The 20,485-nt window shown below is 37.0% G+C and overlaps 1 protein-coding gene across 2 annotated transcripts in view; it reads right to left on the bottom strand.

Moving 5' to 3' along the window:
- The window catches only part of nfatc2a (nuclear factor of activated T cells 2a), a 47,773-nt gene that overhangs the window by 5,688 nt on the left and 21,600 nt on the right, over positions 1 to 20,485 (bottom strand). For both annotated transcript variants that reach the window (XM_067370742.1, XM_067370741.1), the window contains exons 7-9: positions 10,145 to 10,200; positions 9,898 to 10,030; positions 9,019 to 9,747 (exon numbers count right to left, since the gene is read on the bottom strand). In XM_067370742.1, the coding sequence (XP_067226843.1) occupies positions 9,019 to 9,747; positions 9,898 to 10,030; positions 10,145 to 10,200 (918 nt within the window). The remainder of the gene's footprint in view (positions 1 to 9,018; positions 9,748 to 9,897; positions 10,031 to 10,144; positions 10,201 to 20,485) is intronic.

Below are 20,485 nucleotides of genomic sequence, written 5' to 3'. Positions count from 1 at the left end.
CAAACAAATAGGGCTGTTCAACAAACTCAAGCTCCTCTTCATTTATATCAGAATCCTCCAACATTTCTCTTTAAAAATTCCCGTTTTAAACTTTGTGACCGGTGTTTTGTTCTGCTCTATCCTCTATTCATCAAAACGTCAAACGTCGGGTCAGAAGTTACTCTTCCACCCTTACTCGATTTGCATAGACAGTCTGCCGGAAGTTGTCTTAAAGTCTTAAATATGGATATTTTTATTGCAAAAACCCATTGATTCACTTCAGAAGGCCTTTATTAACCTTCTGGAGCCGTGTGGATATCTTTTATGATGGATGGATGCGCTTTTTTGGACAAAATCAGGAGCGCCATTCACTACCAAAATAAAGCTTGGAAGAGCCAGGATATTTTTAATATAACTCCGACTGTGTTTGTCTGAAAGAAGAACACCTTGGATGGCTTGAGGGTGAGTAAATGATGGGATAATTTAAATTTTTGGGTGAAGTCTCGGTTTAAATTGTTAGTTCACCCAAAAATAAAAATTCTATCATTATGTTTCTGATTTTTGATTGATTTGGGGATTTTTCTTTTGCACCATTAAAGAAACCACCCAAACAGCCACATAGCAACATGATTTAAAGGGTTAGTTCACCCAAAAATGAAAATAATGTCATTTATTACTCGCCCTCATGTCGTTCCACACCTGTAAGACCTTCGTTCATCTTCGGAAAACACAAATTAAGATATTTTTGATGAAATCTGATTGCTCAGTGAGGCCTCCATTGATAGCAAGATAATGAACACTTTCAGATGCCCAGAAAGCTACTAAAGACATATTTAAAACAGTTCATGTGACTACAGTGGTTCAACCTTAATGTTATGAAGCGACGAGAATACTTTTTGTAAGCCAGAAAAACAAAATAACGACTTTTCAACAATATATAGTGATGGGCGGTTTCAAAACACTGCTTCAAATCTTTAGTTTTGAATCAGTAGTTTGAAACAAAAGATTTGTAAAGCTTCGAAGCTTCATGAAGCAGTGTTTTGAAATCGCTTATCACTAGATATTGTTGAATAAAGTCATTATTTTGTTGTTTTTGGCGCACAAAAAGTATCCTCATCGCTTCATAACATTAAGGTTGAACCACTGTAGTCACATGAACTGTTTTAAATACGTCTTTAGTAGCTTTCTGGGCATTGAAAGTGTAAATTAACTTATTAGCAATAGAGGCCTCACTGAGCCATCTGATTTCATCAAAAATATCTTAATTTGTGTTCTGAAGATGAACGAAGGCCTTACTGGGTGTGAAACGACATGAGGGTGAGTAATAAATGACATTTTTTTCATTTTTGGGTGAACTAACCTTTTAAAGCATGTTGCTATGTGGCTGTTCGGGTGGTTTTTTAATGATGCAAAAGAAAAATCCCCAAATCAATCAAAAATCAGAAACATAACAGCACAACTCTCTTAAATAAGCCCCACAATGTGTAGTATTATTTTTGTGCATACATAGAAAACCATGCAATGTACAGGACAGAGGGCTTATAGGGAAAGTAATGAAGGGCTGGCACACACTGATGGTTTTAGCTGTAAAGGAAGTGTACAGACTGGGCGGTATAATAGGTGAGTGTCTGGCTGGAGAGACCTTGACCAATCAGAAAGCTTGTTTACAAACCAATGGTGGAGAGCAAGACAGAGCATAGTAGATGACTCAGTCTGCACCTCAACTGTGTGTGTGCGCGCATGTACTTAGGTCCCTATAAGATAGCAAAATATGTCTTTTTAGGAACATACGGGTGAATAAACAATGTCTTTTATCAACAAAAATGTTAAAAGTTGTCTTTTAGGTGTAGGGTTAGGCTGTAGTCATTATTATTAGCTTTATATGAAATCAGTAGAAGTCCCCATTTAAATTGCAATGTCGCAAGCGTGTGTATGTGAATCAGGTTTTGTGGGGTCTCCCTAACTATAGTAAAACCTGAAACCCCTACATTATGGGGACCAGTCCCTGCGAGGACTTAATCATACTAAGTATCTTAACGAAAAAGGCTCAAACATTTGTGTAAGGGTTGGAAATGGTTTGCTCAGTATTAAAGCAGAAGAAGAAGTTAATGGAAAGTCCCCACCATAATAGAAAAACATAAGGCAACATGAAGTGACAGGACATCCTGTAATGAACTAAAATTTTTGCATTCACAATTAAATATGGCATTTACTATGACTAAGGCCCACACACACACACACACACACACACACATAAAGACATACAACATATGTTCTACTGGTCAGTGTGTGTGGTGGGTACTGGCTAACACTGACTGAATAATACAGCCACACTGTAAGTATGAAGTACAGGAAGAGTCTACACCACAGGTCTGAATGTTTCCCTCCAAATCGGTCTTAAAAAGCAAAAGCAAAACTAAACTATTGAGACCTCCTTCCCTTTTAACTCTGTCTTCAGACCATGTTAAACTCTACAATCTACAGATGCTGCTTATTTCGAACACCACTTTCAAAGAACAAAGCTACGTCTTATCAGGATACCGTTTTCACAGCCAAATATCCAATGGCTTGGCACACACACGGTCCAAAACTGGATGCAAGTGATCTGAAACTAATGTGCGCGGCTTACGTGCTCTATCTAAATTATTCCTGCTGCTCTCTCCAGCTGGAAGAACTTCAACTCAGGCTTCCCAGGCTGGAACCGAAGCCTGGGGCGACAAAGTCAAGCCAGATGAGCACTGGAAGATTGGCCAACGTTGTACCCTCCAAACTCTAAGCCAGTTTGGCTGTTTATATCACTTGTTAAGGGCCAAAGTGGAGATGACCTAAATTTAAAGGTGTACGATCAAGGAAAACTAGTAAAAGAACATAACTTTCTCGCCAAAAACACCACTTTGGAATAGTATACATTTGCATGTTAGCCTAGACTGGTTGGTCAAGCTGTTGGACCACCATTGAACTTTGCTGACGCAGCTCGTCGAACAAGTCTTGCCGGTTAAGCATGTCAAGAAGCTGTTTGTTACAAAATGTCTAGTATTTACAAAAAGATGTGCTTGACTTCCCTTTCTTGCTATTGAGAAATGCAAAACATGCATGTTCATAATGAAATGGATGAAGGTACAGTTTCTTTACAGAAAGCCAACCACAGAAACCCTGATACCCCCTTCAAAAGCCACCATCGAAATTCTGAGTGAGATAGACACATCTGCATGAGTCATATGATAACCGGTTGTGTGTGAAGGTCTTGGAGGACATCAAACGATGAGATGTTGGTGGGTGGATCGCTACACCTTGACACCTCTGCAAGCAGAAGCAACCGGGACTTTTTGTGGTCGTCATCCTTCCTGCTCTCAGTGACCTGGACTTTGTCTGCACCCCATCTGCTCTTGGGTTACTAGCAGCATCACTTCTTCAAAGTAAAACTTGGAGCCATCAGGCTTCTTAACTAGCTTAAAGGGTTAGTTCACCTAAAAATGAAATTTCTGTCATTAAGTACTCATGTCGTTCCAAACCCGTAAGACATTCGTTCATCTTCGGAACACAAATTAAGATATTTTTAGGATGAAATCCAGGAGATTTTTTTTTTTTACCCCCCATAAGAAAAAAAAAAACGTAATTAAGGTCTGGAAAAGTAGTAAAGACATGGTTAAAACAGTCCATGTGACTGCAGTGGTTCAACCTTAATGTTATGAAGCGATGAGAATACTTTTTGTGCGCAAAAACAAAACAAAAATGATGACTTTATTCAACGATTTCTTTTCTACCGTCATTCTCCTAAGCCAGTGGTTCCCAAACATTAGCGTGGAGTACCCCCTGAAGGGATACCCCCTCTCTTCCACTTCGACTGCAGTCACACTGTCACATTAAGCAACAATATTTGCCCCCTAAATTGATTTTCCAGTGCATTTTTTTACCTTTATGAATAACTTCATAAAATAATTAATGTTTTAAATAAACAAAATGTTCAATAGAGAAATATGCAATGGTAAAACGAAGTAAAACTTTTAAATATTAAACTAAAACCGCCAGTAGGTGGCAGCAAGTCACTGTTTTTATGAGTGAATCATCGAGTCATTCATTTAGTAACAAAGCAAGTGGTTGTGAATGAATCATTGAATCATTAACTCACGATTCGTTCAAAGCCGCAGAATTGTTCGCAAAACACAGCGTGTGTTGTAGTTCTGCTTTGATTTTCGTTAGAACTATTATTTATAATTATTATTATTATTATTTATGTAGTAAATACTTAAAGTACTGTGTTTAAAATGTACATTTTATTTTTTGACCTGTTGTATAATAATGTCACGTTCGCAGTCATGTGGATATTAGGGAACAATTTAAAAAGCATTATTGCTCGTTATCAATATTAAATACAAGAACTCACACAAGGTATGTTTTTGGAGAAAGTTTGAGTCTTAAATCGAAATTAATCCATTATCTGTGTCTATATTTGTTCTTCATGCGAGTAAGTGCTAAATCCCCACTTTTACAAAGGTGCATTGTCGAGAACGACAGTAATTTCTGCTCACATGAACAGCGTCGGCCAATACTGAGCCAGCGTTCTGACGTAGAACCTGGAAGCGCTGGATGTAAACAGCGTAGGAGAATGAACCAGAAGAGAAGATATTGTTGAATAAAAGTCGTTATTTTTGTTTTGTTTTTGCACACAAAAAGTATTCTCATTGCTTCTTAACATAAAGATTGAACCACTGCAGTCATGTGGACTGCTTAAAGGTACAATATGTAAATTTTTTGAAGTAAAATATCCAAAAACCACTAGGCTAGTGTTATATATTTTGTCCAGCTGATTACAAACAATATCTCTAATGTTTTCAACTACTTGTAAATCTTGAAAATTCCCATTCTAAACAGTGACACGGGGCAGTGCAGTCGCCTGTCAATGACGTCAGTTACCTTTGTTACCGCCTTTACTGACGTAGAAACCACATGACAACAGTGCCGTGGACAAATGCGGAAGTAGTGTCTAGCTGGTCCAGCAAACCACTAGCTTGCTTCAAGCAGTTCCTTATTTACTTCTTGCACGTTTTATGGTGGATTGTGTTAATTATTTATGGAACATAATTACTCTTTACCGTCTGCCGCTGGCTCTGTCGACAAGAACAGCTCCCGTAAACTCATGACCGGAAAAGCGGAAGCGGCGCAGGCAACTGTGTCATAATAAAAGTCCCGCTGCTCGTGAGGCGTGTGTTGATCAATCGCTCCAGCTCATCGTTCAGTTCCCGCAACACTCGGTCCTGCTCTGCTTCATACTACAGTAACGTTATTAATCGCATCCACGAACATGAGTTCTTCCAGACTCCAATCCCTATTCTTTTGCACCGTCCGTTGAGATGGAGACCACATGTCCCAAGTTTCCGCTCTAAAACTTGGCGTCATCAAACTACGCCTTTGTTTTGAATAGGCTTCTAGCGACCTCTAGCGGAAAAAAATATCACAAATTGTACCTTTAAACAATGTCTTTAGTACCTTTCTGGACCTTGAAAGTGGTGGTTAACTTGCTGTCTATGGAGGAGTCAGAACCTCTCGGATTTCATCAAAAATATCTTAATTTGTGTTCCAAAGATGAATGAACGTCTTATGGGTGTGGAATGACATGAGGGTGAGTAATTAATGACAGAAATTTCATTTTTGGGAGAATAACCCTTTAACAAACAAGATCGATTTATAATAATAAGGTCATCCGGCTTCATTATAAAGAACATGCCAAATCCACTACGGTAAAGCGATTTGTTGCAGGGTTTAAATAGATATTGTTAAATGTCTTGCTCATGGGAACAATGCCAAAAACCCTTGCCTTACACGTAGCAGGATTCAGCAACCTCAGTAAATAACTGTGGCATAACTGAACAGACAACAGTTTTGAGTCAGAGTGGTAAAGTAATAACCACCTGCTAGTTACTATAATTGAGCTTCAGTCACTTTACCACTCCAGTCCAAAAATGTTGCAAGCGAAGTGTGTTGTGTGTGGCCACAGTTAGCCCCCGTTTACAAATCTCAGCATTTTCTGTCTTGCTTTAAGGGGCCTTAATAAGGGAATTCACTAGCAGCTTTACGAGTTTACCAGAGTGGTGTTAAACTCTAATGGGGCTACCAGAAATTCTTGTACTTAAAAAGGGGGGGCTATAGGGATTCAATAGAAAGGCCCTAAACCAGCATCTTTTTATGGAAACATCAAAGGTTCTAGGTCCAGGGAATCTCATAGTAACTCTCTATTAACATGTCTACAGTTGTGGTGTTGCTGTTTACTCAGGGAAACCCTATTAGACTATGTAAAAGAAATTCCATCTTTGGCTCCTGGTCCCATCCGCTTCAGTTTTTCCATCCAACATGGCCCTTTCCCTTTCCTGCGGACTCCCACCCATCACTATCTTGTTCAGATCAGGCTGCCTTTCTGGATAAGTGCAGCAGCTGCAAATAAGAGTTCTGTGCTCCAGATTGGCAAGAGCGCGACCTGTGGAAAAAAAGCAAATCCTCTCGCGGGTTCCCCCCACAGTATTGGGGGGCATGGGGCCAAGGGGAAGCCCTGGCCAAGTATAACAAACAAAGAGGCTTTCCCCAGCTCTCCCAGGCAGCCCATTCCACTGTTTGACAATGGGTTGCCATGGCACTTGTTTTGTGAATCATAACACTGTCAACATGTCCAAGAAGTTTTGGAGCTGCTTGGTTTTCTTTTCCTTTTTTTATTTGCAAGGTCAAAAAAGCACCCATTTCCTTGTCAGACACAGGGCATAAAGAACCCCCTGCATGCAAAATAATAAACCACAAGAGAAACTCTGAACCCCTGAATTCCCAAACTGCCTTACAGAAGTGACACTGGAATCTTGCGGCTTCCCTTGCCAGTATTCTGCCGCATCGCGGTTTGGCCATTTTCAAAGTCATTATAACTCGACTATGTTTTTTTTGACACAATTGAAAAACAAAACAGAGGATGTGTGTGTAAGGAAATGTGTATCCATCTAATTCATTCTAGCTAATTCATAACGGCTTCACTCTTCCTGAGTAATGGAAAGTATATACTCCAAAGCCAGGGGTACAAACTAAATCTTTCATTCATTCCACTTTATATAATACACAACATTTCTGGTTTCTCGTTGTCCGTGTGAGAAAACCTCCCTGAAATTTTAAGACAAGACAAGACAATGAGACAGACTTGACAACCACTCTTCCTGCTATTGTCTGAAAGCAGAAAAAATGTGCTTGGGGACATTTCTAATGGTACATTAACACGTTGTCAGTCAAGGAATGTGACTGAATGACTCTTCACTACATTTGGCATATTCCTACAGTCACATATTTTTACGGGCAATCTGAAATCATTTGTCACTTCATATGCACATGCACTGATAGATACTTTTGAGCCACAGTGTAGATGACGCGAAGTTTAAGAAGCTTTTCCAACAAGTATTCTTAAAACAGCATAGAAAAGTCATAAAGAGAGAGTTCACCCAAAAATAATAAAATATTAAAATAATTTACCTACCCTTAAGCCATCCTAGGTGTATATGACTTTCTTCTTTCAGACGAACACAATCTGAGTTATATTACAAAATATAATGGCTCTTGCAAGCTTTATAATGGGAGTGAAAGGTACCATTTTTGAAGCCAAAAAAGTGCATCCATCCATCATAAAAGTAATCCATACTGCTCCAGTGGGCCTTCTGAAGCAAAGATATGGGTTTTTGTAAGAAAAATATCCATAATTGTAACTTTATAAGTGGTGAGAGTAGACGTCTCAAGCAAACAAATAGGGCCGGGCAACAAACTCAAGCTCCTTCGACATTTCTCTTTGAAAATTCTCTTTTTTGACTTCTAATTCGTGACCGGTGTTTTGTTTTGCTCTATCCTCTGCTGCTCGTCAATACGTCATGCATCGGGTCAGAGGTCACTCTTTGAGCGGAACTAGACTTTATAAAGTCTAGAAGTTATAAATACAGATAATTTTCTTACAAATACACATCGCTTCAGAAGGCCTCTATGTATGGATTATTTTTATGATGGATGGACGAACTTTTTTGGGCTTCAAAAAAAAAAAAAAAAAAACTGGTACCATTCACTCCCAGCTTGGAAGAGCCTAGGATGGCTTGAGGGCGAGTTAAAGGGTTAGCTCACCCAAAAATGAAAATAATGTCATTTATTACTTATTACATTTATTAAGATATTTTTGTTGAAATCCGATGGCTCGGTGAGGCCTGCATAGCCAGCAATGACATTTCCTCTCTCACAAATTAAAAACATATTTAAATCGATTCATGTGATTACAGTGGTTCAATATTAATATTATAAAGTGAAAAGAATATTTTTGGTGCGCCAAAAAAGAAAAAATAAGGACTTATTTAGTGATGGCCGATTTCAAAACACTGCTTCTGGAAGCTTCGGAGTGTTATGAATCTTCTGTGTCTGAATCATGATTCAGATCATGTGTCAAAACCGCCAAACTGCTGAAATCACATGACTTTGGGGCTCCGAACCGCTGATTCGACACGCTGATTCATAACGCTCCGAAGCTTACTGAAGCAGTGTTTTGAAATCGGCCATCACTATACAGCTATGGAAAAAAATTAAGAGACCACTTAACATTGATTTCTGACCTTGGAGTGGTCTCTTAATTTTTTCCAGCGCTATATACGCAGTTATTTTTTCTTTTTTTGGTGCCCCAAAAATGTTCTCGTCACTTTATAATATTAATATTGAACCACTGTACTCACATGAACCGATTTAAATATGTTTTTAGTACCTTTATGGATCTTGAGAGAGGAAGTGTCATCTCTCCCTATGGAGGCCTCACAGAGCCATCGGATTTCAACTAAAATATCTTAATTTGTGTTCTGAAGATGAACGAAGGTCCTACAGGTGTGGAACGGCATGAGGGTGAGTAATAAATGACAGAATTTTCTTTTTTGGGGTGAACTTACCCTTTAATTATGGGATAATTTTCATTTTTGAGTGAACTAACCCTTTAAACTACATTTTTACACAATTACGAATGCCTAACCATTAGAACAAACTGCAACTACTCACCATCATCAAGGTAGGCCTGATCCAAGTTCTCCTGCTTGACCGTGACTCGTCCAGGAACACTGGTTCTCTGTTCTTCTGCGGAGGAACATCTCTGGGGCTCTACTTGAACAGGAGGTGACCTGTCTTTGGCCACTCTCTGGAGGAAGGGCTGCTGTTGGATGACTGTGGGGTAATTCTGAGGGTTCTGCGGTGCCTGGGCTGGTGCTGGTGAACGGTTGGCCCCTGTAGCTTGGGGACCATGCTGGTTATAGCCCTCACAATAAATGATGTGCTGATGTTCTGGGGGTGGTGGCGCAGGGGGATCTCCTCCTCTGAGCATGTGGTGGTTGGTGGGAGAGAACTGAATGATTGAGGGATGCTGGTTGGAGGGATGTTGGCCACCAAGGTGAGAGGACTGGGCTGGGGAACCCGTGTGGACCAGAACCGAACGATGGGAGTCTGGAATCATAGCGGCTCCCGTCTGAGAGTAAATAGGACTGCTCGACAAGCTTTTTCCAGGACGAGAGTACATTATGGCTTGGCTCTGCTGCTGAAATCGGTGGTCCGGAGGGGAGACACCTAGGCGGGCCTGCTGACAGGGGACGAGGCCAGGCACCAGGCCACTGTCTGGGCTGATGACCCCCCGAGGGTTATAGTACGGCTGGGGAGAAACCCCTAACATTTGCGACATGGAATAACCCATCCGACCAGACTCATATTCATCCACCGGCTCTGTCTTTATAGACGGAACTGGGGAAGTAAAATGAGAAAATGGAAAAGATATTATAAGTAATAATACTCAATATACTATATGCAAACTGAGCAAAAATCTTAAAGGTACAGTATCAAATATTACCCCTACTAGACATACAGGTAGAGGAGCAAAAATACTTCACACACCTGGTAGAGGCGTGTAGGTGAAATGCTGAGGCTGACTGCGCTTCCGTTTCCCATTTATCACGTAGAAGTTGACTTTGGCAGGATGGCAAATGGAAGGGTCTCTATATGGAGGCACCTCAATGAACAGCATGCTCTGTGAATGAGAGAATAGTTTTATTGCTGTATCTATAGACCGATTACAAGAAGAGGACTGAATATAGACCTTCAGGAAGTACAGTAATTCATGTAGTGCAGGCGCTGGACTTACTGCCTGACTTTTGTCTTTGTCAACTGTGGCTTCCAATTCCCAAATTTGCTGTCCATCTGGAAATAGATGAAATAAAGTTTGTTAATTAAATTTCGCTTGCCTAACTAAAGTTGAGATTAGTGAAGTAAGATTAACTGCATAGCCATTATGTAATACCCATACCAAAGCTCTCATTTATCAGTAAAATAATATATCTTTGTTGCTTATATTATATTATATTATATTATATTATATTATATTATATTATATTATATTATATTATATTATATTATATTATATTATATTATATATCCTTAATATATCAATTTATATATTAAGGTGCATCCTTAATAAATAAATAAATAAATTATATATATATATATTATATATATATATATATATATATATATATATATATATATATATATATATATATATATATATATATATATATATATATATATATATATATATATATATAAAGTTATAGTGTGTTACAATTTTGGTGTGTTACTTTCAATAAAGGTGTTGTTATTTTATTTTATTGGCTTGTATTTTTTTAAATTTAGTATCATTAAAATTATTACATTTAATTAAAATAGTCTAATATTAACACAATAATAAAAAATTTAAAAAAGCTAATTTAAAATAAGAAATCATTTTTTAAAAGCATTTTTGGTTTCGGTTTTCGGCCAAGTACAACAGAATTTTCAGTTTCGGCACATAATTATATATAATTTATCAGACAAACCATCTTGCATCACACTCATGCTTAAAGTCAAAGTTCTTCCCTCAGTTGTTTGGGGAAATACAGAATTAGGCAACCGTTCTCACTGGCACACACTGCTTCTTTCCTTTGTTCATAATGACTCAACTCTGTTTTGACAGGTAAAGTGGGTGATGAGTTGTGGGTTCATCTGTCATATCCATAGGTCATAGGGTACTTGCATAATTCCTCGCCTACAGACTGGTTCCCACACTGTAGAGCAAGTGTGGCACAAGTCAATGAAATTTATACCCATTTCTACCCACAGTTCTATCCCAAACCCACTTCCTCAGACACTGCTGACCTCATGACTGCCAATCTGAGCATGTAGTGTGTTTTGAGTTTGCAATTTTAAGTCAGAGCTGTCAGTATGAACCCAAACCTCTCTCACCAACTTTATTCAAGACCAAATGATCTGAATTGTGCATTCGTACTCCGAAGCATCTTTGCATAACAGCTGTCTGTTATGTAATTCTGTCTTCCATGTTTGAATTGATACACAACTCCCAAAACCATAGTAATACAAGTAAACAACACATGGCAAAATATATCTTTAAACCAGAACAGAAAATATCATTCCTAATAAATTAGTCATTAAATCAGGAACGATTTTGCTCTGTATCACAGCAGCAGCATGTGGGAAACCCCTCGTTGGGCCGCAAAATGAGAGACGTGTGGCTCAAATGAGTCAGCACTAGCAAGGGGGATTCCACACGCACTGCCAGGACAACGTCTTAAGACTGTTTTATGATCAAACTACTCCGTTTCACCCGCGACAGGTGATGAGTGCTTCTTCCTTGGCCGTTCTGTTTGTTTGCGGTTTGTTCCAAAGCTCCTTGTTCAGGATCCCATGGGATTGTTTTTTACTTTTTCTTATAATTAGCCTTAGAAGCTTTGAGAGTGGAAGCCCAGCTCGGCATACAGAGCAAAATCAGCAAGAGCCAGCAAAACTCCAGCCAAAGACAGCTGTCTCCCATTTCAGAGGGATTTCAGAGTCATAAAGCTCCAAAACGCTCCGTCAGGATAAGAAACCCTCCACAACAAAAATCAATGCTTGTTTATGTTTTTCTGTTTCTTACTTTTAGAGTAAAAATGCAGTAGGCAGTGAACATACAGTGGCCCTAAAAAGTATATGGACTTTGAAGCCACTCTTAAAAATGAACATATGAATGGCATTGCATTACATATATATATATATATATATATATATATATATAAAATTCATCTGAAAATAAATGCTTCAGGAGGAATATTTTTCATTTTGAATACTGTTATAATTTAAAGCCCAACGGACTTCTGTTTATTAAAGAAGTTTTAAATGTTTTGGTTTGACATTGTTATCTATTGCAATGACATCTAACACAAAGGCGAAGTATGTAATTTCTGCAGCAGTGGCATAACAGAATAGCAAAAATAATAGCTAAATAAATTTTAAAATAAATAAAATTATAATTAAAAAAATAAAATTAGAACAAAATCATAGTAGCATTAAAAACAGGACAGTCCAGACAAAAATATGCTTAATAACTAGAGATTATAAAATGATAATAATAATACATAAATATAATATGCAGATAGTGCAAAAATAGCTCTTAAAGTGACAGCAACCTAATATTCCTGCTGCATTGTTTTAAAAGCACAATATGTAAATTTTTACCATTAGAGGTCGCAACAAAGGTGTAGCTTGTTGACACCGAGATTGAGCGTGGAATCATCGGAGAGGTCGCCTTCACCTCACAGCCGGTGGAAAAGAATCGGGATGGGACTCCCGATTCTCATAGCATTAATGTAGTATGAAGTCGAGCAGGGCCGAGTGCTTTGAGAGCTGAATGCTAATGAGAGACGAGTGCAACTCACGTCTCGAGAGTGGCTTTTATTATGCCACAGTAACCACTTCCACTTCTTCCGGTCAAGCATATGTGGGGTAAAGCAGCGCTGTTTAACATATTAGATACATTTGAGTAAGTTGTTATAATGCTACTCTGTGCATTCGCTCAGTGGCTGCTATGAGACACTTGTTGCATGCTGCAGTAAGATAGATCAGTATTAGGCATGGTAAAACATGGTACTCGTAGTAAATCAAGAAAACGAGATTTAAACAATAAGACTTACTGTGTTGATCTATATAACATGATTAGTTTTCTGTCGATGAATGTATCCAAACAGTTGCTCACCTGTCTAATAAAACATTATATATTAAAGCATCTAGTGTTTCCATCGTTTCTACAAAATAAAACTGGAATCTGATAGGTGACACATGGACATGCTCTGTGTCTGGGTTAAAATTGCTTATTTCTCTGGATTTAAACATTCTTGGAAACATTTGGGATAATGCAAGTACACAAGTCAGCAAAATATATAACACTGTTCTAGTGGTTTTTGGATATTTAAATCCAAAAATCTTACTAATTGTGCCTTTAATGTTAATAGTAAGTTGTTTTTAAAATCGCCCATCACTAAATATTGTTGAAAAGTAGTTATTTTGGGGTTTTTTTAGTGCACAAAAAGTATTCTCGTCACTTTATAATATTAAGTTTGAACCACTGTAGTGACATGAACCGTTTTAAATACATCTGTAGTATTTTTCTGAGCACTGAAAGTGTTAATTATCTTGCTGTCAATGGAGGCCTCACTGAGCCATCGCACATCAAAAAATATCTTAATTTGTGTTCGGAAGATGAACGAAGGGTGTAGAATGACATGAGGGTGAGTAATAAATGACATCATTTTCATTTTTTGGGTGAACTAACCCTTTAACATTAAAAAAATTACACATATGACCTTTAAGGGTTCAAATACTTTGCTTGTGAGCACACTGTACATTTATAAAAAGTTAATGTGTTAGTTACAGAGAAATAGGGTGTTAGACAGAAAGAAAAAAATCAAAAAGTTACCTAAAAGAGCACTTGATGAGTCACAGCTCTTTTCTGATAGACTAAACACATTAGCCACAACCAGGCAAGCACACCTAATAGATCAATAAACAGAACTTTGCATTCTACCAAAACAAACAAAACCTAGACGACACATTGCATACATCAATAAAATAGAATGTAAACAGCAGTAGAGAACACAATGGGTGAAAAAAAAAAAAACAAAGTAAAAAAAAAAAGCAATGGGAATTTTGAAGGTTGAAGGAGCACTTTCTAATCACACAGCTGTGACTGGATTTTATTTGCAAGCAAAACTGCCGAGTGCCACCTGTCCGAGCCAAAAAGCGGCATCAATAAGAGCAAGTAGTCATAGCACACACACACACAATCCATCTGCCGCTTAGCATGCATGAAAGAGCACAGTGTGTGGGAGTGCCATAACAATGACACCTGCAGGCAAAAGGCTCTGCCACCAACACCACAACAACCTCTAAAGACATATTTGACACACTAAACTCACTTCTTGTAAGTCTGTTGACTTTCTAGTCTTTAAGGACATCAAGACCTGATTCAAATCAATATAGAATGGCTTTTGCAACATCATAATGTGATGCATTTCCCAAACGCAACAGGATATTCAGGGAGGAAACACTGTAAAAACTGTAAAAACACTGTAACACCCCCCCTCTAAGCCAGTTATTTATATCTTTTTCTGTAGTGTGTCAGTAGTTTACATTTCCAAACATTCATTTTGCTATTAATTGTAATAACCCAGTGAGATTTTTGAATACACAAGGAGTCTGACAACAGCTGGTGCTCCACATGGAGATCTGATCATCGAATCTGTCTGTGATTACATGAAGAAACAGATGAAACTGAGACAAACTAAATCCAGAAGAACTGTGCCCGTGTCTCCAAGATGCTTGAAGAAACCGACCTAAATAGTGTCATAAACACATTTTATTTATCAATTAACTTCTATTAACTAAATCAAATCAATATGTGGTGTGACCACCCTTTGTGTTTAAAACAGCTTTTGTGCAGGTACACTTGAGCATCATTTTTCAGGTAGCTTTGCAGGAAGGTTTTTTCAAGCATCTTGGAGACACACCACAGTTCTTCTGGATTTAGTTTGTCTCAGTTTCTTCATGTAATCACAGACAGATTCAATGCTGGTGAGATCAGATTTCCGTGTAGAGCACCAGCTGTCGTCAGACTCCTTGTGCATACAAAAATCTCACTGGATTATTAAAGGTAATGGCAAAATGAAAGTTTGGAAATGTAAACTTACTTCCTACTGACACACTACAGCAAAATATATAAACAACTGGCTTAAAAACTTTTCTGCAGGGTGAAAATACTGATGTTCCTAAGACTTTTGCACAGTACTGTATATTAAAATTGTTATTAGAAATTACTCTTTTATTGATGAAAATGAATAGATAAACAAGATATTTCTTTGTAAATAGATGGGTAATGGTTAACATATGAACAGTTGGGATACATTTGTAGTTTTGAATTTTTTTTTTTTTTAAATTCACAGCCGAAATATGATTCCCTACTGCAGATTGTAGAGATCATTTTATTGGACAGAAATTGTATACGTTATTAGAGACGACTGATTTATCGGCTAGCGATATTTATCGGACAATTTTTGATCAATTTAAAACCATCTGCATATCGGCTACAGCATGAAAAAGGCAGATATAACAAACCGATGGTTTATTAATTACAGTAACTGCGTGAAGGCACTGAGCGGTATAATGCCTGTTGCATATAGTAATTCAATGCTTTTCTCTAGGTAAAATATTTAAAAACTTGCTAAAACAAAATGAAATCTGTACAAAATACAGCGGGGCTCATCAATAAGGGCTACCAGCATGAATGAAGCTCGGGATAACTGAAGGAGCTGTCACTGTCCCGATCAGGCCAGTGCTTTATCTTCACTAAAGTTTAAAGCACAAGAAGGCGTAAAGGAGAAGTCAATTCTACACAGTGTGTGAGAAGTTGGGTATGCACACATCCAAAGCACGCAAATACTGATTTTGAGTCCCCTTTCACTTCTTCTAATAAACACAAAATTATAACAAAATGGCCGTCTTGGCAAGTATCCATGTAAAAATAGTCGATTATGTCTTAAATGAACGTAAACAGCTGAGAAAACACTTGTGTAACAGTATACTGGATCCGTGCAGCTCTTAAAGTGACAGCAGCCTAATATTCCTGCTGCGCAGCTGTCTGTGTTTTAATGTCAAACAACAAAAGACAAAAATAAAAATCACTCACTAACATGACAAATGTACAGTGAAGAATGTTCAGTGTTATTTTATGCTTGTTTAATATCTTTTTGTACCTGAAAACTACTGTTAAACGAACCTAAAAAGCAGTGTTTATTTCATATGTATTTTTTGCCTTCATTTATGTATTTATGTTGACCTGTTGAATGTTAAATGGCTCCAATACATGTTCAATTTATTTGATGATGCAGCAATAAACTAGCTTGTATACCTTAATGCATGTGTTTTTGAAATTTGCTAATTTAAAACAAATATCGGTGTTGGCCAATAGTTGTACGTTAAAATCTGTATTGGTATTGGCCAAAAAAAATCCTATTGTCAAACCCTAATCATTACTGTTGGTTCATTTCACAGGAAGAGAAAGACTTTACTGCTTGTTTTGTCAACTTTTAAGAGTACACTGGCATCAAAGACATGAACTTAAAAGCCAAAAAAACCATTTTAAATTCATGTGAAATTGAATGTGGACGATAATTAAAAATAATGAAAATAGAGAAAGACAGTAAATTGATCTGATAATGACTCTGAAACTGTAACCAGGTAAAAATCTACATAGATGAGCCACTGTACTGTTTGTACATAAAGCTGACACTGTATTCAGATCCGAAATCTAAAACTTCATGCAAATGTGAGAGAAACAGATTAGAAAAGGTCACAATTCAAATGAAAGCCTAATGGCCGTTTGCAGTCCACTGTCATTCATAAAGTTCACTGATGAGTTTGTGTGTGTGTCTGCAATTATGTAGTTTTATCAGTTGTTTAGTTCAACTACTTTATTCTGTTAGTTTCAGATATAGAAATGAGAAATAGAATGAGAAAATGTAGTCCAGTATGCATAATGTTTGATCAAATATGCCAGATAAAAGAGCAACTACATGTTTGTCACTGAACACAAAGACAACACACTCTTCAACAAAAGCGCCACCCGCACGCTGAAACTATAACAAAGAAAGGGCAGTGAAGCTCTGCCTCTTATATCCAAAATAATGCAAATTGTTGATGGTAAATTGTCGGCGTAGTTAACCTCTCAGTGTGACTCACATAAAAGAAACAATAAACACAAAAACAGGTTCCATATAAAAGCGATAGTAGAGATGAAAACAAAAAGTGTTTAGCATGGAAAGAAAATGTCGAGCCTGATATTGAAAACACTGTCCTTTGGACTTTTTGTTAGCTTTAAGGTCATCTATATACTAGTGTACTCCCAAACATTGACAAACAAAATACAAGCTTTTGTTCAATAAAAATATTAAAAAATAAATTGCCGTTCACAGGGCTCTGATGTAAACTATTAGCCATATATTTTAGCTTGTTTGATTCTGAAAATTATTGGTTGATTTGGTAATACTTTTAGTTAAAGGATTAGTTAATTTCAGAATTAAAATTTTCTGAAAATTTACTCACCCCCATGTCAACTAAGATGTTCATGTCTTTCTTTCTTCATTCGAAAAGAAATGAAGGTTTTTGAGAAAAACATTCCAGGATTTTTCTCCATATAGTGGACTATGTTTGTCCAATTGGGTTCAACGGGTTGAAGGTCTAAATTGCAGCTTCAGTGCAGCTTCAAAAAGCTCTACATGATCCCAGATGAGAAATAAGAGTCTTATCTAGAGAAACGATTAGCCATTTTCTAAAAAAAATAAATAATAATAATAATAATAATATACTTTTTAACCACAAATGCTCATCTTGCAAAGCTCTGTGATGCGGCATGCATTACGTAATCACATTGGAAAGGTCACACGTCTGAGTAAGTGGAAGTACAGATCCAGTGTTTACAAAGCGAACGTGCAAAGAATAAACGCGTACATGGAAATGACATACAGTGAGTCCTAAACTCCATTGTTTCCTCCTTCTTATATAAATCTCATTTGTTTAAAAGACCTCCGAAGAACAGGCGAATCTCAACATAACACCGACTGTCGGGATCATTAATATGTACGCCCCCAATATTTGCATATGCCAGCTCATGTTCAAGGCATTAGACAAGGGCAGCCAGTATTAACGTCTGGATCTGTGCACAGCTGAATCATCAGACTAGGTAAGCAAGCAAGAACAATAGCGAAAAATGGCAGATGGAGCAATAATAACTGACATGATCCATGATTACATGATATTTTTAGTTATAGTTGTAAATTGTCTTTCTAAGACAATGTACTGCTAATGTACTGTTTGTGTTGCTGTGTTGCTAATGTACTGTTAAATGTGGTTAAAGTTACCATGGTTTCTTACTGTATTCACGGAGACAAGAGCCGTCGCTATTTTCATTATTAAACACTTGCAGTCTGTATAATTCATAAACACAACTTCATTCTTTACAAATCTCTCTAACAGTGTAGCATTAACCGTTAGCCACGGATGTAAACAAATGTAAACATCCAATTAAATACAATACTCACATAATCCGACGCATGCATGCCGCATGCATGATGAACACTTTGTAAAGAGCCATTTTGAGGGTTATATCAGCTGTGTAAACTTTGTTTATGCACTGTTAAAGGCAAGCGCGAGCTCCGTGGGCGGGGAGCAGGAGAATTAAAGGGCCAGTAGCCCTGAATCGGCTCATATTTAATTATGCCCCAAAATAGGCAGTTAAAAAAATGAATAAAAAAAAAAAAATCTATGGGGTATTTTGAGCTGAAACTTCACAGACACATTCAGGGGACACCTTAGACTTATATTACATATTGTAAAAAACGTTCGATGGCACCTTTAAAACAAAAAAAAGTAAAACAAAGATGTCGGACAATTTTGAAGTTGGAGGAGAAAATTTTCGCCGTACCGCGGTACTTCACAGAGCTAGTGCAAGACAAGCATTTGTGGTTAAAAAGTATATAAATTTTTATTTATTTTTTAGAAAATAACCAATCGTTTCGCTAGAGACAACCCTTTTTCCACGTCTGGGATCGTGTAGAGCTCTTTGAAGCTGCACTGAAACTGACATTTAGACCTTCAACCTGTTGAACCCCAGTGAAGAAAAATCCTGGAATGTTTTCCTCAAAAACCTTAATTTCTTTTTGCTGAAGAAAGAACGACCAACATCTTGGATGACATGAGGGTGAATAAATTATCAGGAAATTTTAATTCTGAAGTTAACTAATCCTTTAAGACAGTATTACACATAAAATTCATTTCTGAGCTTATATATATAAGGGTCAATATATAATTGTGGGAGATTTTGAGTTTGAATAATTCTGGGAAAAAATATATTTATTTACAAAATATTATTATCTTCCCTGATAAATTATCCCTGAAATATTTTGTTTTTAGTAATTGCCAAGCTCAGGCATAATTGATTTCAGATATTTAGTTTTAAAAACAAGAAGTTTACTCATTATTTGGTCAACTATGTTACGGACAAAACCTATAAGTTTTAACTTTATGTAAATGGCAGACATTTAAAAAAATCATTACTCTTGGAAGAATATGTGTCTATTTACCTACCTTTTCAATTAAAATACCCAATTAATTAAGAAAATACACATTTTGTTCAATTGAAACCCCAAATTTCAAGTACTGAAGTAACCAGTCTGTATATTTTGTTTCCAAACTGCTTGATTCATGATAATTTTCTTGATTAAATTATGCTGAGGTATATATTTGACAGCTACTCAGTTTCTAAATATTTACTTGGAGATTAGGGAACCATTGAAATACATATATTTTTTTAAAAAACATAATGGTAACTTAATTGACAGCCCAGTATCATAGTTGACAAAAGTAACATAGTTGACTGGACATGACAAAGTAGGATGATGTATTTAACAAACACAATCCTAAACTATATCAATTATTATATGTTAGCTAATCTTTTATTGCATTTAATCAAGACCTGTTGAATATTTCATGACATAAAGGAGAAATACAGACGCACATCAGTTTAAACTGTTTGTGTCAAAACTAAATTTCCTTCTCATTTAAACAGTCAGTGCCCCCAAAATGCTTAGTTCCTTTGGCATTGTGTAAGCACTGCAAGTCAAAATGTTTAGATGTTTTGTCACTATGGCAAATATCCCTCATGTCCACCTTTCAGTCTTGGTCCAGTCCTTCACTGACAATGGTTACTGTACAGTTTTTGTCTAGCTAACGGAATACAATTGTGTGTAAAACTGAAAAAAGACAGGATTTTAGGGTAAGAGTAGCCTCCAAGGTTTGACATCATATATTGCACTCATACTGCCAAGGAAATTGTAACCATTATCATTCACACACATAAAGTAACTTCCATACATCAGAGTAAAAGGAAAATGTATACAGCATAATATACTGTAATATAAACACACAAACAAAAAATAATGAAAATTATATGCAGCCTATAGTGCTGTAAATAAAGCTGGAGTTTCACAACTAACAGTTCTTCACTGGTCGCTCGTTTCCTTCCAATGCCATTATTCTCTACAATAGCGTAAAAAAAGAAAACATCAAA

The sequence above is a fragment of the Chanodichthys erythropterus genome, chromosome 20 (genome assembly GCF_024489055.1).
Source record: "Chanodichthys erythropterus isolate Z2021 chromosome 20, ASM2448905v1, whole genome shotgun sequence".
Classification (NCBI taxonomy): Eukaryota; Metazoa; Chordata; class Actinopteri; order Cypriniformes; family Xenocyprididae; genus Chanodichthys; species Chanodichthys erythropterus.
Note: the sequence above shows the minus strand (reverse complement) of the source record. Positions and strands in the feature narration are given on the sequence as shown.